General features: G+C 41.1%; 1 protein-coding gene across 12 annotated transcripts in view; it reads right to left on the reverse strand.

Moving 5' to 3' along the window:
• Window positions 1-25,371, reverse strand: part of MAP4K4 (mitogen-activated protein kinase kinase kinase kinase 4) — a 159,796-nt gene that overhangs the window by 22,784 nt on the left and 111,641 nt on the right. For 6 of the 12 annotated variants that reach the window (XM_083854857.1, XM_083854864.1, XM_083854853.1 and 3 more), the window contains 13 exons: window positions 25,210-25,264; window positions 22,770-22,848; window positions 20,468-20,643; window positions 19,726-19,798; window positions 19,060-19,270; window positions 11,665-11,826; window positions 9,475-9,561; window positions 8,602-8,823; window positions 5,278-5,439; window positions 3,036-3,266; window positions 2,004-2,110; window positions 930-1,081; window positions 124-221 (listed from right to left, as the gene is read on the reverse strand). In XM_083854857.1, the coding sequence (XP_083710983.1) occupies window positions 124-221; window positions 930-1,081; window positions 2,004-2,110; window positions 3,036-3,266; window positions 5,278-5,439; window positions 8,602-8,823; window positions 9,475-9,561; window positions 11,665-11,826; window positions 19,060-19,270; window positions 19,726-19,798; window positions 20,468-20,643; window positions 22,770-22,848; window positions 25,210-25,264 (1,815 nt within the window). The remainder of the gene's footprint in view (window positions 1-123; window positions 222-929; window positions 1,082-2,003; window positions 2,111-3,035; window positions 3,267-5,277; window positions 5,440-8,601; window positions 8,824-9,474; window positions 9,562-11,664; window positions 11,827-19,059; window positions 19,271-19,725; window positions 19,799-20,467; window positions 20,644-22,769; window positions 22,849-25,209; window positions 25,265-25,371) is intronic. The other 6 variants (XM_083854860.1, XM_083854856.1, XM_083854854.1 and 3 more) reach the window with 4 other exon arrangements.

Below are 25,371 nucleotides of genomic sequence, written 5' to 3' on the forward strand. Positions count from 1 at the left end.
TAGACCTACAGTTACAAACTCAACTCCAGCTGATGTTCACCCCTGATGGCACTGAATGAAGTTCTCACTTTTTGTGAATCTAGCTGAAAGAGAAGGAGGGCAGGGGAGGTGGATGCAACTCACAGCAGGCTTGACAGGTCTGAAGACTTCCTTTTTCTCTTCAGGTTTTTTAGGTGCACTTTCATGGCGCTGTGATGGCGAACCCTCTGATTTGGATGATGCTGCATGTGCCAAGACCCCAAAAGAAACACAGAACAAAGCAGATTAAGCAGGGAGCTAAAATATGTTTTCTTATTTCACACTGGAGTGGGGAAGAGACGTGACATGACTGTTAGGGGTGTCTGACCCCAAGACCTAGGTTTCACTGGTCCACTATTACATTGTCCCTGAAGGACTATACAAAAAACACCATAAGCTGTGATTTGTATAGGTGCAACTGACCTATGTCCGAACCCAAAGTAAACGGTCACAACAATTGTATATCAATGACTCAAGTGTGGCCACAAGCTGGAAAACCTTCATCATCATCCATCCTAGCCCAGCTGAGACCTATCCATTGCAGTCTGCACCCTGTCAACAACCACCAAGGTGACAAGGCAACAAGTATCGAAATGTTCCCTCACACACAGGAGTAAGGAGGAAGCTGTGAGGGCACGGAGACCTAGCTGCTTGCACTTAGGAAAATGCAGCAGTGCCTAGATGTGAATTAAAAAAACAATGAAAAAAAAAGTTTGACGACAATTTCTGTGCCTACTGCCTTTCCCAAGCAAGGACATATGGCCAAGAGGGTACAGGAAGGCAACCCATCTCTGACACTGCATGCTCAAAGGCAGTGAACCCTGTGACTGTTATCGTATGTAATAACTGAGTACTTCAGAGCTTAATAAAATTAGAAAGACAATGTTACAAAGGGTAGGAGAAGGACTTACATCTCATCCTGAACCGCTCTCCAGACCCACTCTGAGAGCCAGGGTGGGAGCCAGGTTGTGAGCCAGAGTTGCTTGAGCCAGAAGAACTGCCACTGCCTGGCCTTGGTACAAGCTTCTCCACCCTTTCCCACAGCAGACGAGGCTCTATATTGCTGTATCAAGGGAGGAAAGAAATTCTTTGTCACACACACTTCAGTCCCAGATTCCCAGCTCTAAACTGAATCACTCTCAGTGTTTTGCTAAAAACTCAACTGAAAGAACACTTCAGTGGTGAGATCAGGGCATCAGTAATGCTTCATAACCCAAGCAGTGGCTCCCTTTGAAATAACTATTACTTTATTTATGATGGTTAAAAAAAAAGTTTTAGTTGGGTATAAGCTATTCCTTTTATTTGGAATTATCTACCAGCTATTCTTATGTATCTAACATGAAGTGGACAAATCTCTTGGCCTGCATGCAGCAGGTTTAAAATAGGGTCAGAAGTGTCCTTGGCACTAAGCACAAAAAGAATACCAGAATACCCCTCAACCCCTATCCAGTGACCTAATTCCACAGTGGCCTCCCTATGTTGCTCTTTTGATCTCAGGAGTCAGCTCCCTCCTCCCCCTTCCTGACCTTGGGTGCTCTGTGTTATAGTGCATGGAGGCTTTTTCCCCCTCTTAAAATGTGGTTTTGGCTAAGAGGTCAGAAAGTTTCTGAGGTCTCTTCATTTTAGATGTTACAAGCCCTTCTGCTGCCGGTAATCCCCACAGTATACCCAAGCTGACTGGTTGCACCAAAAGGCAAGACATTCATAAATGGCCACATTTTTTCCAAAATTTGAAGGATATTTGAAATCCTTGAAAAAATTACAGGGCAAGCAACTCAGATGAGAAGAGGAAATAAGAAATTTTGTCAGCATTTGTTGACACGTATACACTACATCAAGAGAAATAATCATTACTGAAAAGAGATCCAACATCATCCTCCTTTCGCATCCTACTGGCGCTGCCAAAAGCTGTCTGGAAATGCCTGTCTTCCCATAAGCCTTTTCCTTCCAATTCAAGAAAAGCAAGGACACGTAGGCTTACAAACCTTGTGGAATTTCTTTGACCTGCTTGGTTATTTTGCTGCCCACTGCCCTGCAGTGGGGAATCACGGCGGGACAGGACTGGTGATCGGGACGTTGTTCTTACAGGTACCTTGGGAGAAAAAAAGTTGTGTTAAAGCCATGAAGAGGACAGAGAGGACAGGAAGATAAAACTTCTCCTGCCATAGACTATATTCTGAAGATCTTAACAATATGTTCTAAGTACAAGCTAGCACCAGTGACCAAAAGCAGTAAACAAACACCCACAAAGCCAAAAGCCTTAGTTGTGATGCTGTTCGGAATCTGAATAGAACTCAAAGTTTAGTCTTAACATTAAATAGCGTTTAATGGTTATCACACGAACACGTACACACCCCGCTACCCTCCCAACTACTGAGACATTTGAAAAGAATATGGCATTTTGACTGAAGCAGGGGAGGCACAAAGCAATTTGCTGAAACAGCATGAGAATTAGGAGAATAAGCTCAAGGGAACCAAACAAATGCCCAGGAATGGATCAGCAGAAGGCAAAGACTGGTGGGGGGGAGCAAGAATATACTCAGAAGAAGCAAATCCCAGTGGATGGGAGGGGGGATGGAAGGGGGAGAGGAGGAGGAAATATATTGAATGTTTCCTTTTTGTTCAGATCCATCTCAATTTTAAATAAGTGTATGATTCATAGTTTGGGTTGCAAACAGATGAAGAGGAATATTAACTCTGAGCAATAACCTCAGGGATATTTTGAATTCTTTCCTGAATATGGTAATGATTTGTTAACTTTGCATGATAAATTGTTTCTCTGAAATAGCTGCATTCTATAAATAATTACCAATTTTATTTGAAGCTTCAATATTGTACTTCAGGTTGATTATCATTAACCCATTGGCTGAATACCTACATTATGATCTGCCTTCCAAAATACTGTTATCAGTGCTGGCATAAGGGCACGGTCTTCCCAGTGCCCAGGGTATCACATCCTTAAGAAAATTGTAATTAATAATAAAAAAATAGCACACATCTGTCTTTCTACTCCTTACCCTTGGAGGCACCTCGTCACTGTCTGATCTAGCCCAAGCCTTTTGGGTGGGGTCAGGTACCTCCGACTTAGAGTCAGAACTCTGATTAAGCACTTCACTGCGTGAAGGTGGATATGGGTCCTGGGAACGAAGATGGTGATGAGCAAATTTGGGAGAAGGGTCACTGAAGGAATGGGATCGCGAGACAGGGGAAACATTGTTCTTGAGAGATGCCAGATGGGACCACTGTACCTTACAAGAAAACAAAACATAAAACATTCAATGCGCTCAGTATAACCGGCTTTCCAATTAACACAGAATAAAGGCAGGTGGGGCAGGCAGAGACAAATTGGTTATGGCATTAGGTAAGCGTGGGGTGGAATCGATGCACTTAAAGCAAGGCAAGCACCCAAAGAACGTAACAGACTGAAAATACAGCACATATGCATTTTTTGTGTGGTACGCTCTCCACATACACATACACTGGTGCCCAGAGGAGAAGGGGATCTAATATCTGCACCATGAGCCTGAGTTCAAAGGCCACTCAAGACAGAAGTCACCTTCTGTTCCCTGGTCTTCAGTGGGCTTTGGCCAGGTCTAATGGTGGGATGGGAAATTTGAAGTGGACATCCAATTGAAGTAATGTACAAAATTAAAGAATGTTGTAAATTGGGCAAACCAACAGACATTTACTTTTCCTAATAAATTCAGGGAGTGGATATAGCTCAAAACTTTTGGAGAAAGACCATAACACAAAGCCTTTATTCTTTTACAGTTATTGCAATATATATAAAAAACCACAATATATATTGTATATAGTATACATATGTACAATGCATATTATACTTACACCATATATGTACTGTATACTGTACATATATACATATTTATACACAAAGTACACACACACACACTTACATGCACACATATTCAATTACACATACTAAGAAGGCATAACAGTGACTGTGGAGTTAAAATTCCATTAGGATTTTCAGTGGAATCCATATCGATCCTTCAGCCTACTTCCTCTTTGTGCATAAGCCTGTGTCTCAGAGTTAATTTCTGAAACTAAGGAGGAGGAAAAGTCTTAACTGAAGAACACACTGTTTTCACACCTAATGATTAAGCAAAGCTTTGCTCTCAATCCCAGTTTCAGTAGGCTGGCTGTATTTGTTTTTATATTATTATTATTTCCTCAATTTTAATACACACAGCTGTTGAAGAGCCTGATTATCCTTAATATGAGTGAAAGACACAGACTTTAAAAGTAACTGGCACAGAGTATGAAGATACAAGTCCAATATTTTGAAATAGTCATAGAGGTTTGAATAAAAGCCAGGAAATAATGAGCAAGAGATGAAGTTCTGTCCTGATTTCTCCCACTCTTCCGTCTGTTCAAATTCTCCTGTTGTCCAAAAGAGTGGCAATACCTAGTCATAATCAGGGATGGTTTTAGCTTGCACTGTCATCAACAGACTTTACTTGAAAGAAGAAAATTCTGCATGGCAACAGAGGAACTAAATGCAGAACTCTACTGTTTAATTTAGCATACCTAAATTGCTCAGAATTCATGGGCTCTGTCTACGTTTTAGACAAAGGTTACTTTTTCAATTAATGCCATAACTTCTATGAGATCAGGTATCAAGATCTGGAGGCTCTTTGTTAGAAAACTACAAAACAATGGCTACCATGCAGTTCAGTGGTTTCCACCTTTTCTTGATTTTCCAGGGGTGATACAGAGCTTTATTTGGCAACTGCAGGCCTCCTGACAACAAATTTGCTTTTCTTAGACATGTTTTGCAAACTCTTTGAAACAGTGCTCACACCAAACCCACTTGTTTAGTTAGCTTTTTTCTGCAAGAACTTTAAAAACCAAGCAACTGCACTTTTTTCCTGAGCATCCTTTTCAGTAGTAAAAACCTTGCGCACAGAGCAAATTCTGAATTGTAAAACACTCTGCAACTGCCACCAGCATGAAACCCACTATGTCACTGCTGAACAGATAAGGGGATACAACAGTTCTAGTCTAGCTCTAACATGAAAAAACCCAAATGAAAAAACCCACCAAGCCCACAAATCCATCAGTTTATCAATAAAATAAGAAAAAACAGACAAAGAATGAATCTACAGAATAAGCTGTTTTGTGTAACAGTACTACCCTTTACAAAAGGCTTTCTAAGTGCAAAGATCTGCAAATTTGAAGGAAACATGTTAGAACTTCTGCATTCACTCCAGACTGACCAAGATTTTCCTGGGCACTTACCTGGGGCTCCATTGGCCTCTGCAGGGCAGGCTGAGCAGGTTCTGAGTTTCCATTGGAAAAGGACTCTGATCTTGAAGGCACTGGTGGCTCCAACACTTTGCCCATCTGTTTAGACTGTGCTTCAGGGGAGCCCTGATTAGTTTTTCTAAATCTCTCCTCCACCTAAGCCAAAATAAATGGAGGTTAAACCTTGAGTCAGTAAAACCAATTCCAGTAGAAATACAAAGGGGAGTACCACCTTTTCTTTACCACAAAGAAAGCAAATACACTTGGGGTTTGGCAGGACTTTTTTCGCTACCACTTTTGCCAGCACTGTAAGTTCACTGAGTGAACTACACTAAAGCTCCAAGTATGCCAATATAGATAATCCATACTAGAAAGAGAGGAGATGCAGAAGGTAGCAAGATGTGAGATAACGTGATGAAAGTCTTTCTGCCTAGACTAATTATCCATCAGTACTCTCCTCACAGATAATAAAAAGGCTATACATAAACAGAAACAACTTCATAATATAAAAGTACATTTCCCACTGCTATCCCCTTACTTTAGCTGCCCCCTTATGCAACCAACGATTTTGGATTATCTGCTTTCCTGTGCTCCTCTCTTCAGCAACAGAAGAACAGACAGGCTGTAGAGGACAGTCCCATAGCTTGTTTCCTGGTCTCAAGAAGGTGCAGAATTGATCTTATGTTAACCTCAAGAGCTTGCTGAGGGGGAAGACTAAATCAGAATATGCTCAGTCCTCAGAAGAACATGAAGCAAGGTCCCCATGCAGAAACATCCCCTCTTTCAAGGCCACAACATTGAAAACAAAGTGAGGGGTATGAAGGACAAGAGATGTAGGGAGGCTACAGGCAGAAAGGAAATAGCCTCTCACTTCCTAAGAAAGTCTGTTGCTAGAACAAAGGCAGCATGTGCCAAGTAAGCTGCCTCTGAGGAATGCTAAACTCCCAGTATTTTATCAAAGCACCAAAGATCAAACTGGAAGCTTGGGATGATTTAATTTGCTTTAACCCTTGTGCCCAGAGCACAAAACCAGTATTGGGACAATTTCCTAATGCTCCCTAGCAGCGATGGTCTGGAGAGACAGGCTTCAAGAAGACAGGAAAGTTTCCAGACTCCTTGCCTGAGGTGGGTTCCTCTACAAACCCAACCTGCCTCTGCATTCCAAAATTTGAGGATAGTACCAGATTGCCTAATAGGGACAAGCAGACAAGTTGCTGTAAGGTCTACAAAAAATACACCATGTCTTGGGAAGCACAACAATAATGCAGGTAAGCATCTTCACCACACAATCATTTTCACCACCATGTTCAACTTCACAGAGCCATTCTTTAAAGTCTAAACAGGCCAGACTCCTTGTTATGAATAGAATAAGGAAAAGCCTCAAGTCCTTCTGTCTGAAGAAACAGGTTTTCACATCTGTAGCTGTAGATGATAGGAAGTTTCTTCCACAAAGTACATAAACTGCATGAGCAACACGTCCTCAAAACCAGACAAGAAGTGACAAGGACACAGAGTGCATTCCTGGATAGAAACAGGTCCTATTCCAGTCATCTGACTGTCTGGACCTGAAAGTGATATTAAGTTTTAAGCTCCATGCTGTTTCCCAAAGCCAAGCTCAGAAATCCTTTCCTTATATCTTCATTGCTACTGCAATGAGGAAAAAAACTAATCTCCATTAAACTTTACCAGCCACGAAAGTTGGTCCACTTCAGCTTACCATCCCAATGGTCAGCATCTCTGTAGGTGGACACTCTGTGTAGAGCAATATGGCTGGAAGTATGAGGCACAGAACACTCATTCCAATTCACTCTTCTATGTAAAGAGTGTCAGAGTTAATGCCTGCTGTTAGGATTAACTGGTGGCATTCCCACTGCCAGGTCTCTAGACATTATGGCTATATTTCTGTAACACTTTTTAAAAAGGCTATTACACAACAATCTCTGCGAAGATCTGACTATTAACCAATTTTTCTGTCTTTACTCTTTCAAGCTAGAACAATCACGAAAGACTACAACAAAACCAGCTGAGTCAGGGGTTTCCCTAAAGAATGTAACACTTGAATCTTTGTGAGTTTCTCTCCTTTTCAACTCTGAAAGGAAAATGAAGCAGATACAGTTTTGCATCCCTCCAAATCCCAGCCAGCATTCAGGCTGGACAGAAGTGTTAGACTGGCACTACGCTTCCACTGCAGTGGGCCAAGAGCATGCAACAAGGACAAAAGGGCTGGTTCCAGGTCTGTGCCATCACATACCAGACAAGTCTGAACTTCTTCCAAGTAAGAAAGACGTTTCAGATACTTCAACCACCAAGCAGAATGGAAGAGATAGCACAAACATGGTTTACTAAGAACTTGGACAACAGCATCTAGGATAAAATGAGTTTATGTCCACAAAGCCCAAACAACAGTACTTCAAAGGCTAAGAAGCATTGCTGGATGAAGCTGAACCAAAAGCTACTTTATCATGTTTAGCAGGCCTAAATGTATTTTCTGTTCTTGTTCCAAAAAGTATTTACCTAGTTCCCACATGCAGCTGATGAATGCCATTAAGAGCTTTGACTAACATTGCCCAGTCTGGTGGTTTGTGGGCAGTATGGTGCTCAAGGGAAACATAAGAACAAGATCACTGACAGAAAGTCAAATATACATCAAAGAGGCATTTACTTGCTTAGCCATGTTACTCATGGACCAGTAAAGACAGGGGACCACTCACTGAAAGAACAGCGCTTCAGATCAGCTTGTGAGTGGCTGAAGTCCAAGAAGGCAGGACAGAGTTTCAAAAGAGAGAGACATGATCTCAGAAGAGAATACTTAACATTTCAAAAATGAAACTAGTGAAATTCAGGTTTGTGTTCATGAGAAGGATATTTTGAAAAGAGTAAGTTAAAACACCAAATGTGTAAACATGTGCTGAGTGTTAACATTCGTCATAGGTTTTGTGCTTTTCAATTGCCTCTCAATTTCAAATCACTTGCCAGAGACACAGAGCACTGCACCAATGCTTCCTAAGAAGACACATCTGATGAAGCACAGATATAACTCCCTAACATGATACTTCCAAAACCAGGTCCCCTTAGCCTGCAGCCTTCCAGACCTTCTTTCCAACTTTTACACCTCAAAAAGTCTGAACTCCAGTGACTGCAGCAGAAGTACTCAGAAATTGCCCTAGGGCTTGAAAACCAGTAACCAACAGTTTAAAATATCCTGCTCCTTACTACTGGTGCTTTGGCCTCCAACTATACTGTAGCAGAACTGCAGTCACGCTGATGCCAGCAGGCAGAGAAGTAGTTAGCAGACTCCTGCTCACAAGCCAGACTTACCTCACGTGCTCTTTCAGCAGGCTCATAGTGGGATTTTGGCTCAGGGGTATGGTAGCTTTGTTTATTTCTTTCTTGCTGCTGCTGCTGCTGCTGCTGTTGCTGCTGCTGCTGCTGCCGCCTGTGATCGTGCTGCAGTGACAGGAGGTAGGCTTGCTCCTGCTGCAACTGGCGCTGGAGTCGCTCTGCCTGTCGGTGCTCCTCCATCTCTCGCCACCTGTATTCCTTTGAGAGAACGGGTAAGGAATTCAAGACATGACACTGACTGTATGGTGGACGTGTCCCTACCAATCCCATTAAAAATGCACCTTTCTTGTTGCTGTTGTTTTTTTGTTTGTTTATGTCACTGTTAATGTGTAATCAAGAGCTAAGTTAGACCCATATGACTTGTGTCTTATGTTGGGAAAGTCATGAGTGTACTGCTAAGCTTGACATGATTAGAGAGTTATGTCAAAACTGATTTTTATTAAAGGGAAGAAAAGAATTGTTTATACTAAATCCAGTGTAAAGTTCATAAAACAATGATTTAGACCAACACTAGGCCATTGTATCCTGGGGTGGATTTACATATCATGTGTGCTTTTGATCTGCAACACAAGCACTCTAGTTCTTCACTGAATGCCAAGGTCTGTTCAGAAACTCGACCACCACACCAGAACTGCTCCACTTTAACATAAAGCCTCCTCTTATTGCCCAGAAAGCAGTGTGACCATACAGCACTTCTCATATGTGCCTGTCAGCCCACAACACTAGCATAAATGGCCTTTTAATCAAGCTCCTTTGTTGTCATACTGTCAGTGCAGCTGTGCCCAACTGAGGGACTGGCCGGATAAATGGATCCTATAGCTACTGAACAAAACAGATACAGTGCTTTACCAGTAACATGGCCTGCTCCTGGAGCAGCTGCTGCTGTAGAATTTCCAAGTGCCGCTGCTCCTCTTCTAGCTGTCGCCTGATATACTCCTGTCACATAGAAATTACCCAGCAATAAATTTATTCAAAAGGAATGCATCAGAACCCCCTGGGTGGAACACCACACGCTACTACCCCAGTTCAGCTTTAATGAGAAATGCACTTCAGGATGGATTAGTGCCTGCAGAACAATTTAGGAAGCCCTGCCTCCTAAGCATTAGATTTTGGCCCCTTCTGTTCTGAAATTTGCACTCCTGCAAATGTTGCTGGCAAAGGCCAGAGCTCATTTACATATTTTGGAAATGGTTTCAAGAAGCAGCAAAATGCACTTGAAGGTTTTGGGAAGTTAAAACACAGCAAGTCTGACTCAACACAGCCAATACAAAGTCACATGCAAGTTGTATTAAACATTAGTGTGTTGCACTGGTGCGATGAACTGTTAGCAACAGCTAGAGCCAGGCATTATGTAGGCAGAGCTGGAGCAAGCTCCCCCAAATGGGCTCTGCCAGGTGCAGTTGGGACCTGCCCTGCCGAGTCTCCCCTGCTGCCCTCACCAGAAGCCTCTCCTGAGCAAACGCTGCCAGCCTTGCTGAATTATGCGATGGTTATGACACAAACAAACATCCACCAGGAAACAGATATAAGACCAAACTGACTTGCTCTTGCCATCTAGCCATCTCTTCACCTGCAGCCTCAACAGGTCAAGACATTTACCCATTGCTTCACCTGCCGCCTAGAAGAACTCAAACTCTGAAGCACCAAACCCAAGCTGGTAACATCCTATCATGCAATTAATGGAAATATGTAACATGTGCATGCGCACACACACAAGCACACGCACACGTATACAGTGTATGCATAAAGAAATTAATGGATCAGTGATACAACGATGGGAGTTATAGAAAGTCTTGTGACAGACTGATGAGATACACCATACTGTTGTTACGCACATTGGCTGAGCCACAGTTTGAGTTAACAAAAATTCTAAGAGGGAACATGTCTTTTCTTCTAAAAAAAAAAAGAATAAAAATTCAGAGTGGTTCAGCTTGGCCACGCCAATTAACCATTTGTCATTACCGGCACTGTGCGTAATTAGCATTTCAACAGTTTAAAAAGCAGCTGGGGGAATACCCGGTGTCTGCCCAAAAGCAAATTGCTATGCTGTAATTAGAGATTTTCCATATTTTTATTCCCATTGGTTAGTCTTCTCTCTTTTTGACTCAAGAATCTTTGAAACATACACATACACAGTAAAATTTCCCAGTAACACAATCATCAATTATCTCAAATACAGTGAATTTATATAAGAAAAAATTAAGGTATGTCAGGCCAAACCCAGCATTCCTGAAGTCAATGGGAAATTCACAATCAATCAGCCTCTAGGACAGAAGTTTTTGCCCTCTATTTGCAATCAGTAGTTTGCAGTACATGCACAGTAAGTATTGCTCTGATTATCATCCTGATTAAAGTTATTAAAGGATTTTAAAACATGCAGATTTCATGCATAAATATAGCAGCTGAATTTCACATTTAACAAGTTTCTCAGTTGTATTTTCAATGTATTAAGGGCACACTGGCATAACTTAAGATATACTTGTTGCCTGAATGGGCATACATTACTGATTTTAAAAAGAGTAGGAGAGGGAAATTGCATATTGAAGTTTTAGGATGGAAAATCCTCTGCAGCTCAAAGATTCCATCTCAAATTCAGAGTAGTCAAAGTTCATGCCAATGACCAATTCTCTGTGCCAGAAGTTGACACGCAACAGAGCTGTCCTTCTCTTGAGAGGCCTTCTGAACCGGGGCATGTCCTGCAAGAACCACTGATCCAGCAAGACAAGCCAAGAAACAGTTTTCAGCCCCAGTGATGATTTTGCCAATTCTGGTGACTTTAGTCCAGCCCAAGGGCATGAGCTGAATTTAGAATGAGTACTGCAACAAGACTTCTTTTTTTGAGAGAATATTGAGACTGCCAGAATTTTCCATAAAGCCCTACAATCCTATGTTAGTGCACTTGTTGTCAAAAAGAACAAAGATGAAAGAGTTAGTGTTATGTTGCCTCCAAGCTGATTTAGGTTTAATACTTTTTAAAAAATTAAATTAGATCTTAGAAGAAACAAACCTATTGCACATATATCTGTATCATGGACTCACCTGCTCCCTTTCTACCCTCCTCTTTTCCTCCTCTGCTCTTCTTCTCTCTTCCTCCTCCTTACGCCTCCTCTCCATTTCTTCCACACGTCTTTTTTCCTCCTGTTCTCTCCGCCTTTGCTCACGCTCTTGTTGCCTTCGAGCTTCCCTTTCTCTTCTTTGTTGCTACAAAAAGGGAAAAGAAACCACAGAGTTTTACTTTTGTTGTTATCAAAGAAAGAGGTGGGGTTGTTTTCCATGGTGAAGAGCGGGATTTACCAGGACTAGCAAGCTCTGCAACTGAGTGACAAAACATTTTATGCAAGTGTTCCACCAGGAAACTAAACTCATACCCAGCACACATCTATCCCTAAAATCAGTCTCACTTAGACTCTCTGGTTTCTTCATGCACACACACAAAGTCATGTACCATATTCCTGATGACAACTGAGGTGTGGAAACTCACAAATATCAGTCTTTGAACTGGTGAACTCAGAGGTGACATCTTTATTGACATTAACAATCTACTTGTTGCCAAAAGGCAATGATCAGCCCTACGGAATCAGCTAACTCAAATACCAACTATCTGAACTTTCTAAGTAGCTTGGCTCTTTAAACAGTTCATGGTCTGCTAAGAATTTTGTACTGTTGGCCCAACAATCAAGCTTAATTTCATGCACTGCCCAAAACGTTGCCTAAAAGAGAAGGAACGCTGACCAACAGCACCTCAGCTCCTCCCAGAACATCAAAAGCACCTATATGTAAAAGAAGAAAACCAGCTGAAGTAAGATTTACACTAACACAGATAAGCTTCCATACAAGACCCAAATACAAACTGGTGCTGATTAGGTCTGCTCAAGTCTGAAAAAACCCAGGAAAACAGCTCTAGAAAGCATGAACTGACTCATTTATGTCTATGGAGTACCATGTATGACTTCAGAGAAGACATTTTAAATGCCCATATAGTCGTGACCAATTCTTCCTGCACTTCAGCATAAGCATCCAGTTACTCCACCTACCTCGAAATCCCAGGCAGCCTCCCACAACTGCCTAAGTGTCAAAAGACCCAGCTGTCTCCTGTTCAACCATCGACTGGGAATATCATTACATTTACTTTCTTTATAGGTTTCTATAATATGCTAAAAAATATGAAAGAAATTTAAACCAAAAAATAGCATGAAAAAATTTAATCTCGAGAACAAAAATGAAAACCTATATTATTTATCCCTTATCACATTTATGTCAGTAGTACCCCCAATTTCTGTTGAAGCAAAGCTGCCACAGATTTGCCTGTCTTAAAGCACTCCAAACAGTCTTGCAAGAAAGAGCACTCACGCTAAGCTTTAATTTGGGTTCACAAATCCAGTTACTGGTGTGAGTTTCATAGCTGTGCTCAACTGAAAAAGCAAAGGCCAACCTACACTTGCTGTGTTACTTAGTGAGATGAGCTTTCTTTGCTTGGAACATTTTCCTGCATTACTATGAAGTAATTGAAATATCAACAGCCTTTCCATCTTCTGGAATCTATATTGACATGACAGCGAAGAAGAAATACTAGGGGAAAAAAAATTGTTCTTGGGGTTTTCTGAGCTTTTCTGCCAAGAGAAGTTACGGATGTCCCATCCCTGGCAGTGTTCAAGGCTAGGCTGGATGGGGCTTTGAGCATGGGAAGGTGCTTCCTGCCCATGGCAGAGAAGCTGGAGCTTCTCTGGAGCTGGATGGCTTTCATGGATCTTTCCTACACAAACCATTCTGTGATTCCATCAATTAGTAGCACTTAAATAGTACAGGATGCTTTCCAATTCTCTTTCATTAACTATAGTCTGGGGGAAGATGTGACTTTCTTGAAGACCACTGTTGAAACACACCCACATTGTAACATGCCCTCCTTCCTGGCCCACAGCATCATCCTGGGCTCGCTACCACCTTCCTGTGCCACAAGACATAAGCTCTTCTATCCCCCACACTTTCTGTATCTTCTCAGAAACACAGATTCCTTGCTCTTGCATCCCTTCTAACTAAATCCATTTACCAGCCTTTTCACTTGTGCTTAAGCCAGCTTTCTTCAATGAATGTAGATATAAAAATAGCAAAACCGCTGCAAGGCAGCTACGGCACGCGGTGCATTTCATAGGTTTCACTGCTTCCCCTCCCTCATTTTTTAACCACTGTAAAAGGATTAAGTAGGCACTTTCATTTCTGAATATATGCATCAGTGTCAAGAAATTTCTACATTTAAGTCAATATATTCAGGTCCTTCTTGGCTAATCAAGTCTGACAGGCTTTTGTTTAAGAAAACTAAGATGTGAAGTACAATAATTCTGCTGCCTTGAGGATGCAACAGACAGCACACTGCTGACTGGTTAATATAATATGCACATTTATCAACTCAAACAATATTGTGTTGACATTGTTAAGTGGATCTATTGCAGATCTCAGGATGGCATCATTCTCACTACAAGAAAGACAGGCAAATTCATCACTTCTTGAATTAATTCAGAAGTATTCAGCAATAATTATAAATAACTGAACTCAATATGAGGAACTTAATATAAGCCACAAACTGATTAAGAGAGCTGGTTTCCCATGGCAGCACAAAATAAACAAAATCAACTGTTGAAAGATTAAATTTTAATGAAACCTTGATCCAGACATCTAACTCAGCACATCAGCAAAAGAACAGAGGGGAAAGAAAGGATTTAAGTCAAATCTCCCAAATGTACTATGTCTATGCACCAAAATATGCAGGGAGATCAGGTTTCTCAGCATCACTTCCACCTTCCCATCAGACACTGCCTCAGCCTTCTGGCAGGTGAGGGGAAGGGAGGTACCCAGCACTGCAGGAGCCTGCACAAACACACTGCATGATCCCCTTATTCCCAGCCCTAGATGTAAAAGAAAAGTTTCACTCACTTTGATCATGGTCTTTGAAACCTCAGCATCAAACCAGTGGTCACTAACGAAGTGGAATTCACTTGTAACATGCCCAGGAAGAGGAAACCCACAGTGACAACCATCTCTTCAGTCCTAGTCCACATCTTGCCAAAGCAATGCCAAAGGTGGTTGGCAGCAAGTAGGGTTGACCCAACCTGGCTTTAGAGCCGGTCCTGACTTTACTGCATCCATCTGCTGGGACAAAGTTGCCTTCCCAACCGGCTCTAGTAACTCTTCCATGAGGACACCAAAACCCCAATCACTGTGTTCCTTAGGCTTGCCCAAAGGACAGGAGAGGGACAGGGAAAGCCATTAGTTAAAACCAATATCATATTTCTACATATAAAAATTTGCCTTCTAAATTTAGTTTGTCTGATTGTCAAATACTGAAATTTTTTGCCATGCACTACAAAAAAGGCCTGACATTTAAAAAACACTGTTGTCCAATAAAGGGCAAGTATAGATCTAGATTCCTGAACTTATGGATGCATATCCAGATCTTCTTTTGTTTGGTATGGTATTACCAGCTTTCTTGCACAGTCAGATGAAAAGCTTATCTCCAAGGAGCAAACTGTTAGTCAGAAAATAAGGCAAGAACTTTTCAAAGAAATGTCAGATATGCCAAAACAGAATTTTGACAGAGCACATACTACCTCAAATTACTGCATTTCACAAAATGGGCATTTACTACGCAAACATAACAAAAAAACACAAGGAAAATACAGTGTCAATACCCTGGCTCCTTAACTGGTTTTAGGGTGCAATAATGATGATCTCATAATGGAACCTGACATCTCCAAACTGGAAGTCCATGTAGTAGAGCATGATTTACCAGGAGGGGGCAATGCAACTACACATGCAGTTAGTCTATTCCAACGAATTCATACAGTGAAATGCTCAAGATAGATACAAATCCTTTAATTTTAAATTCCTAAAATATTATTACTGTGTCTCACATTCAGAAGAAGACTGATGATACCTATATTAATTATTCCTTTCACAAAGAATTAGGTAGCCTGATACCAGCTTAGAAAGAGAATTGGCAAGATTAATAAAGAGATCTTTTCTTTGTCCACACTAGTGATAAACCAGAAGTAGAACTTCTTATTCAGTACCAATCCAAATTAAGCAGATAAGAGTAAGTTCCCCTTCTGTAAAAGAAATAAAGCCCTGGCAAAAATTGCCTGCGGGTACATCTACATTAGCAACTTGGTTCAGATCAGGAGTGCTCTTTTGAAGTGAATCATCCAAACATCTACACTTATCCGGTTTTGTTTTGTATTCCAAGATGTCTTGGAGTGCCAGCCACACCTTTTGGATGAAATTAAAAAGGCTGATACACTCCAACCACAAGCAGGCATAGAGTCTAGACCTCAGCCAGTCCAAAGGAATTCCTCCTGCCTTTAAACACATGAAATCTTCAGGTCCTCAGCACTTTAATTATTGTGCTCCATGATCTGCTTCTACAGGACTGTACTACTTGCCAGCGTAGCTACAACCTACCACTTCAAAAACACGCATCTTAGGTTCTCCTAACAAGGGAGAGAGACGCCATTTAATAAAGCTATACTGAATTGCCGAGGTCCACAGAGAATAGATTCCACCACAGCCAATTCTGAATTTCCCGAGCTAGATTCAGTTTTGCCAAGTACAAATTCAAATGCCTTCTCATACCCAGCAGTTGTCTCCATGTAGCTGAACAGAATCACATTAAAACAGCCAGAAACAGCTCAGATTTCTTGTTTAAACTATCTAAACACCTACATAGTTGATAGTCTTTATATGTCTTTTAGAGGAGGTTTGGTGGTAGGACAAAATCTCCTTCCCAAAATTCTCAAGTAATTTTCTGCAGTTTGACCACATGTCATTTTCACCTCCTCAGTAACACTCAAACTACAAGATTCCTGCAAAAACAAGACTTTTAGAAGTCACCTATATGCCTTTTAAAAAGTAATCTTTTCTCTAATACTGCTGAGAATTACAGTTTCTGGCATATGTCCTAAACACCGTTCCTGTTACAGTCTCGGTCAAAACTGTCTAGGCTCTGTGCCAGTATTGTAAGAACAAGCCCTCAATTTTAATTTAGGAAGTGGGGAGGGGGGGGAGTATATGCAACTTGTTCAGGAAGATTATCTAATGCATAAAATACTACCAAAGAATATTAAATAGGTATATGCATACATACTTTACACAAGCAAGCAAGTCTGGTAAAAATATCAACAAATTTATGAACACCCTCAGCTTCAATGCTTGACACTAATCTTGACTCCCATTACCAAGCTCTTCATTGTTTACTGGCTTCATCAAAACAGGGGGGTGAGTTAAGGACAAAGTGACTACATTTCAATATTTTGGCCTTCAATTGTGTCACAACACTGATGTTTATCTAAATTTGTGTCTACCACCCCTCCCCCATCTAAAAGAGCTTGTTTTGGCTGCTGTTTTGTTAAAAATCACTTGGGATCATACATTTTTCCAACATGTGGGTTTTTTGGAAAGCTAAATGTGAGTCTTTTTTCAATGGACTTGATGAACAATATGGCCACACTATCACCTGCAAAAGGAAATTTCTGTAACTCACCATTTCTATTTATGCCTTCAAGAGAACCAGGGAGAGGTTACAGACCCATACAAGGTAAAAAGCTTTGATCTTACAAATTTTACATGTTTTACCGTGCAACCTTTTTCAGTAATATAATCTACATTACATGCTGTCCTGTGGTTGTGGAAGTTGTCAGTTTTATTTTGGATTTTAAAAAGCAGGACTGATTAGACATTACTTTGAGGAAACTGCCTTTTCTTTCTATTTGCTCAGTGTTGTTGTAACTGCAACATCCCCAAAAAGTTCAACCCATAGAGGGAAAACGGTGCATTGTTTTGTTTCCACTACTAGCAGTAGTAGCTCCTTTATTTTAAAAGGAAAATCCAGATTTTAAGAGTTGTACTGATTACTAAAGTTAAATGACCTAGATAATTTAATTGTAATCCTCTTCCTCAACAAAAAAATACTGCCTGCAGAACCTTAGAGATTAAAGGGGCATTTAAAAGAAATCACTGACTTCCGTACTAAGAAAAATTTGAGCGGTTAAGCAGTAGCTCAACTTTTGCCCACTTTTGACAATATCAATATTTTATTTTTTTATTTTCCTAGTATCTTTTTTTATTACTTACTCCCCCCACTAACAGTCTAAAAACAGTTGGAAGTGCTATGAGGTTTATCTTGGCATTCTCTGAAGGGAGGGAAAGAAACAGAAGAGAAACAGGGTTTACATGCCTTCCCCTCATCCCTCCTTATGGATTCATGTGTGGTTGAATCTTAGCTACCAATCCCTCCTTATAGCAGCATTAAACTCATTTGCACTTTTCCAAAGAGGGATAAGGAGCATAATGTGACCTGGAAAGGTATTTGGAACTTTGTATTACTTGTTATGCAAACAGGTCACGGGATGCAAATCAACATTTGGTCCTGGTTGCATCCTCATTAAACGTTACCAGGATTTGGAAAACCAGACTGGGTGTAGTTTTTTCCATCACTGCTAAGTGAAAGGTTGAAACAGACTCAACCAAGAGGTCATTTAAGGACAACTGGAGTTTGACCCTGCACTTCCTCAAGAGCCAGCGGATTGGTTTCGCTTCAACTCCGTGTCATACCCAGCTCTGGAATGAAGAGCTGTTTTGAAATCCTCCTACCTCTGAAGCTCACACTGCATATTCCATCTACATATATATATAAAAAAATGCACACGAGGTCTTAGGAGGTAGAAAGTATGACAGAACAATACTGTCCATGTAGACTCACTTTCTTATACCTTCCAGTAATGTATAGAAATTGCATACTTACTGTATCACAAAAGTATGATTTACATATTTGTAATTCCTGCAGAATTATAACACTGATTTACAAAAACATATTTATAGATCTACCTTTAAAGGCCCCTTCCAATCCAAATCATTCTATTATTTTATTATCTAGGTGGCTTTTAGTCATTAAGCTACTTTGCATGAGAGAGTAATACAATAAAGAAGTGGCTTCTATCTACCACACATGAGTGCCAAACACAGATGTTTGAGAAAGCTTTAAAGGGAAATCTGAAAAATGTTATGGCTCCCAAAAAACTCCTCTTGAGAGAAAAATCTGCCTTGGAATAATTTATGTCTCCTCTTCTCTACACCTGCCTAAGCCTAGACAAAGACCAAGAAACAGCTTCTTCCCCAAAAAACACCTTCAAACAACTCAGCTTTGGCTCCTGTTGTCGTCATAGGAGCTGCTGGATATTCAACTGCTTTGGAAGACATCTTATATTCCAGTAGCAAAGCATGGATTTAAGTGCTTTGCTCTATGTTTGCAGGTGGATTTTCACATGATGTTTTTTTCCCTAAGATATCCTGGGATTAACAAGGAATTCTTTTTAAATGGGTGCAGGAATGGGAAACAAAAGGAGGAGAGGAGCTTCTGCCCCCCAAACTCCAGTCTCCTGTTTCTACCTCTTCTAGCCGCCTCCTCTGCTCCTTCTGCTGCTCAATACGTTTCTGCCTCTCTGCCAGCAGCTGCCTCTTGTACTCCTCCTGCTCACGGAGCTGCTGCTCCTGCAGCAGCTGCTGTCTCCGAAGGGCCTCGGACCGTTCCTTGTTTTCCTGCTGCAGTCTCAGGAAATCACGTCGGAGGGTTGATTCTCCAGGCACATTGACAATGGAACTGCAACAAGAGGAAGTTAAAGCCTTCTGTATGATAAAGCCTGATGGGTCATTAAATATCTTTGCCAAAGTAGGGGAACATTAATAAAATATATCATGATGTTAAAGTTTAATCTCGTTTCTTTTGGAGTGAAGACACTGGATGTATGTCAAATACATGCTCTCAGTAGAAGGTGTGAAATGAGGCCAAGCAAAGTAAGGATGAATGCTAACATTGTGGAGACCTTGATCAACCATATTTGCCATAAATCTCCCTCCATCCAGAGTCTGTTGGCTCAGTCATAGGAAGGGGAGCTTTCAAACCTTTAACAGTCACAGCATAGGTATTCAAACCCTTTGAGTGGATTGTGCATTCACTTAATAAGAGGCAGAAATTTAGCATGCTGATTTATAATCACAGACCTTTAGACTTACTTGGCATGGATTGCCCAAAGCCATCCCAAAAGCAATTATTACCTCGGCTCTCCTTCTTGTTCAGGCACTTCCTCCTCTTCTTCCTCACTTCCACTGTATTCATACTCCGTCTCATCTAACAGGAAAGAAACAAAGGCCTGGATAGTACTTGAATTTTAGGGTAGTGGGGAGTTGCAGTAGTACCTTGGTAAACCAGCTCATGTCCCCTTCAGTGGGATCTATCACAGACCCTAGAACTCATTCTAATATATAATAAGTTTGTCTTTCCAGTGGCATAATGGTTTGGAGAAGACTTCCAATAAATTCCCTGAACAACACCAGGTTTTACATGTAAGACAAGACACCTGGAGAACTTAACCACCACCTGAATAAGGAGAAAAGGTTGCCCAAAACATTTGCTTCACAGCTCTTGTGATGGATTATTTCCTGTGAGTCTGATTCATGGCATCATTCCAGGAAATGAACCTACCACAGACCAAAGAAGGGAAAGGCATTTATACCAATATTCTCCTAAATACTGTTTAATGCTTGTATGGAAGAGCCAGTGGCCAACAAGTGAGTAAACTTCATGTATCAGAAAATACAGCACTTGAAATTGATACTTTTTCTGTAAAGGACAGAACAAAACAAAGCCTTCTAATAGTCAAACTATGAATTAAAAAAGAACTTTTTAAGGATTTGGGCTCTATGAGCTTCTCTTGGGGTGGATATTTAAAATGTAAAGCAGGACAAAAATAGGCATTTTTGACAAGTTGCAAAGACTTGATTTTTAGAAGCTGCATACCTTTCTCTCCTCTCTTCTTCCTGGTCCTGTCTATATGGTCCTTAAGCTGGATTCGGACTTGCCTTTCATTTGGCTGGTCACGTATAAAGGGATGTTTCAACAGTTGCTCTGTAGAAGGTCGCTGCATGTAATTCTTCACTAGACAACCTTCTATAAAGCTGAAAAACTTTTTTGACCTGAGAAAGCAGGAAGGAAAAAACAAAACAAAGCAAAAGATGTGCATTAAAATTCAGCTGAAGCATTTTTTCTGTTACTCCTCAAATTCAGTTCCTCAAAGAGCACCATGTCCCAGAGGACAGCACAAGTGCTGCCTGCAAGTGTACCTCCTAAACAGATCTGAGTGTGTTCCAGCTGAGCACTGGGCTGGAGGGACACAGGGTGACATGAACATACTTGGAGCACTCAGGTGCAGCCTCATGGTAACGTGCCCTCTTTCAGAGGCATAATTGCTCTGAAACTCAGGATGTGTGAGTGAGGCAAATCTTGTAAACCCAGCCTGGCTGCTTCTGGATCAGAGCTGGATAGAGTCCAGCCTCCTTGGAGCAGATGCAGGGCAGCTCTGGTGTGCATCCACCTACCCATGCTGCAGACACCCATATCTGAAGTCAGGAGAACTGTGCCTGCCTTTCTCCTGACACAAGCAGCACCACACTGCTTTTGCAGGCACCTGGGCTCACAGTTAGATCTGCCAGAATTTAGGATTATTTTATTTTTTACCTTAAGAGTCATTCACACACAGAAAAAAATTTTATAGAACAACAGGTGGATGCTGGTCAGTGTTGCCTGTTCAACATAGGCACTTTGGCTTAAATTCTCCTGACACAATTTAAGGGCATGAACTAAACTAAACCCCTCCTGCACACAGCATAAAGTGACAGGGAATGTGAGTTAGCTAAGCTGCAGCACTACCTTCCGAAAACTGCACTTCATTTGTACTCCTGAAACAGGATCTCTCCAGAAAGTAATCACCAAACAAAACACCTGCCAAAATCCAATAGTGGAAATACTCAAAACTGCAATAAAGAACTGGAACAGGTTGCCCAGAGAGGCTGGGGATGCCCCATCCCTGGAAGCATTCGAGGCCAGGTTGGATGGGTTTCTAAACTACCTGAACTAGTGGATGGCATTCCTGTCCATGGCAGGGTTTGGAACTAGATATCTTTAAGATCCCTTCCAACCCAAGCCATTCTATGATGATTCTACAATTTTGTCATCATTTGGCCTATCTTCTCTTAACCTGCCACCAAGCACACTATCAAAACAGCTGAGTGACAGCAGCACTGCCTTTGACCAAAGCTAGTTTTTAATTGGTGGGTGCTCTCAACCTGCTCCAGTGCTTGGAGAGCAAACATCCTCACTACATGGTTAAGAATAAAAACAATTATCTCCATCCATCAGTTCACTTCCCTACTGTAGTAAAAGAAAGCTGAATCAAACATAACTTGGTTGTTCAGATTTTTTTATTCCTTACACCTTGAATGTTATTATTTCGCATTAAAAGGTTAACGAAGAGCTAATGTAAATGGCATATATGCATCTCTATTCCCTTAATATATGCAGAAGGCAAGTAAGAGAGAGCGATGCCTTGACAGCATACAAATGCATAAATGAGTCAATCCAGACCAAAAAGACCAAGCCCAGAAAGCAAGCCAAGTTTATACTATGTTGATGTTGAATACACAGTCAAATCACTTCATTATTTTGACAGGATCACAGCATCCCATGATCACATTCAATCTAAAAGAAACCTCTTTCTAGGGAGCAGTTTTTTTCCATATATGCCAGTTGTAACCAGTAACTGGGAGGAAATCCTCTGATACTAATGGATTCTTCTCAGCTGGCAAGAAGCAGGCACTCAATTCCAACCGTTTACAATAATTATAGTAAAAGCCTTCATTAGTTTTAATAGCTCCTTTCTATTTAGCAACTAGAACACCATAGTACTGTTCTGTTTCTGTGTTATGACACATCTGAGAAAACATACTGCATATTAAGAGTGCTGCAGGAGTTACATTTTAAAATATGGATCCATTTGTCACCTTAATACAGATGCTGCTCTGTCAAAAATAAAACCTTGGTATTTATTTTCAAACAATTTGAGATGGAATTTCTCTGAGACAAGCAGAACTAAATAATGCACAAATTTTATTTCATGCTTTGATTCAGAGGCACAAAAGATAACAGAGATTTTTTGCTAACTTAAATTGCTTTTCAATTCTGTAGAAGGGGTAACAAAACTGTATGTGATAGGAGAAAACTTCATGCTACACGAGGCTACAAGCAAGATACAATTAGTACATACCATTTCTTGGATTTTAACCGTGGGGGAGGGTTCCTGGGTATCAGAAAGAGTGCCCTCATGGGGTGCATGTCACAAAGAGCTGAAGAGAAGAAAACAAAACCAAACAGAGACATACAGACAGTTTTAGTTGCTGTCAATGCCACAACCACTCCCGCCATCCCAAACATCCATGGAGCAGGTGCAAACAACAACACAGCTACATGAAATTAGCCCAAAATGACGACAATTCCATAGCTCAATGTGCCACTGGCAGCCCAAAAAGAGAAAGAGAGCGAAGCATGGATCAACCTCCAGAATCAATCAAGATGGGAACATCTGAGCACGGCCCTCCTCCAGCCCCAGGTCATCTGACTTACTTTCCAGTTAATAAAATATTGAGAGATGATGATGGTGGAAGGGAACAATGAGAGTTACAGTTTCATACAATCTTCCTTCTACCTGCCCTTCTCTCCCATTATGGAGGGTGCTTCATTTTTACTCTCTAGACCTGGGTATTTTCTTTAGTTCAAGGCATGACAGGTTTGAAGCATGAGAGGGTCTGTATCACACGAAAGGATTGCTGGCAGAACTGAAATTCATAACCTCTGTCCAAAGAAGTCCTGTTTTCTTCAGTGAACATTTAGTGGGAGACCAGGATCAATGCTGGACAGCTTCTCCTCCTGTTCCATAGCAAAGCAACATGGCAGAGCCAACACAGGGAAACAAGGGAGCAGGGAGAGAGGCAGCCCAAGAAAGATCTCTAGGAGCAATGTTTTAACCGTCTTCCTATGTTTGATCTCTTACACCCTCAGTCTCAGCCTGAGCAATCACTGCAGGAGGAGGTGACATTTACCACGCAACAGAAATTCTGGACAAACAGACTGATGTGTAGAGAATTCTGGCTTCAAAAATAAGGGGCCACAATCTTGGCAAAGAAGCCCCTTGGATGCCTATGGATTCCTGCAGACCACCAGACAGAGATGGACTCTTCAGCTGCCACTGGAGGAGGAGGTAGAGCCCACGTACCAGAGGACAAGAGCTGTTCAGCACTTAGGGAGGATCTTTGCTTACTTCTTTAAATGCCACTCTTGTGCTTTTACTCAAAGAGGGGCCAAGCTCTGCTTTGGTTTAGAAATGAACAAAATATTCTCATCCAATTCTATAATTGGCTTACAAAGCCCACAGACACTGCTTTTAATTGCAAGCCATACAGGCAACCCAATGTGCTGAACAAAAAGATATGGCAAAAAGGAGGTAGTTCACTTAATAAATAAAAGTGCTGGCTGAAGTGTCCTGGGAGCAGCTCTCACTTGGACCTACATGCAAACGTACAGTTAGGAAGCAAAAAGGAAACAACCCAAAACTATCAGGCCTCCTAAAACATGAATCAATGCATGACCGTTTTGAGACCATTGTGATTTGATTTTTAAATCTTACATTAAAGTCAATAAGAACAACAACAAAATCAGGCAGCAGCTACAACTAAATGACCAATTTTTAGCTGGGAAATATCAGTACTTTATTTCAACATGATTATTTCAAAGACATTTCAAGCTGAGCTGTGCTGTCGTGGTAGATTTTTATGTGCAAAAAAAATTAACTTGCTCTTAGGTACCTTAGGCTCTTATTTTTTAAATACAGAGCTCCAGCTGAGGGTGAGGATAAGTATATTTGCAAGATCAATAAGGACGCCCATAAAAATTATCATTAAAAGTCAAAACACCATGCCTAACTTCTTTTCAAAGATTTCTGTCCTCCTCACGCATCTCCTGTTTGCCTTTATATTCTGAAAGAACTATGTGAAAGAAAAGAACCTATTAAACAGTTGGGCATTTTGGTTTCCAAGTATTCCTCTCAAATCCAAACTAACTGATAATGATCCCTGCTTGAGAACACCTAAGTTCAGTGCTTTGTCCTGAGGAAGGATTTACAGTTTAAGCCATGTCACCGCTAAGGAAGATTAACACCACCCACTGATGAGTGGAAACAAAAGGAGAAGCAATGTTAGCATTATCCAGACCAACAGAAAGCCAACACAGAAATAGTTGCTACAAATGCTTTTTTCATTAAGATCTGTTTCCTCAAGACCCCACTGACCCTCTCCCCAGCTGAGGTTTTGGTATTTCAGGCCAGTCCATAGACCAAGTGGGACACAACTCCAGAACACAATATACTACCCACAGGAAGGAAGTCAGACACTCGATTAGCTTCCAAATATTCCCGCTATAGAAATTAAATTACTGCAGTCTGCACTGTAGTGTTTAAACACAACCCTATCTTTATCAAAAGCATTGCTATTTATGGGATTTTATATTTATAGAGCAGGCAAAACCAAAGAGAACAGAAATAACATGGGGATACTTTCAGAAACCTCAAAGCTAGGCTTAGATTACAAGCAGCATGGCCCAACTATATGTTTCAGCCTTTAGGAGCCCACTGGAGAAGCACAGGTATCACTTACGGGGAGCTCCTTCTGCCATCTCTATGGCCGTGATGCCGCATGACCAAAGGTCACTCTGCAGAAAAAGACAGACACCATATGTTAGTGGGTGGATTTACCCATTCGCATAGTAAGAGAGTACTATTTAGAGAGGCCCTGTAGGTGAGGCTGAAACCAAATTCC

Source organism: Zosterops lateralis (assembly GCF_965231275.1).
Source record: "Zosterops lateralis genome assembly, chromosome: 2".
NCBI classification, from domain to species: domain Eukaryota; kingdom Metazoa; phylum Chordata; class Aves; order Passeriformes; family Zosteropidae; genus Zosterops; species Zosterops lateralis.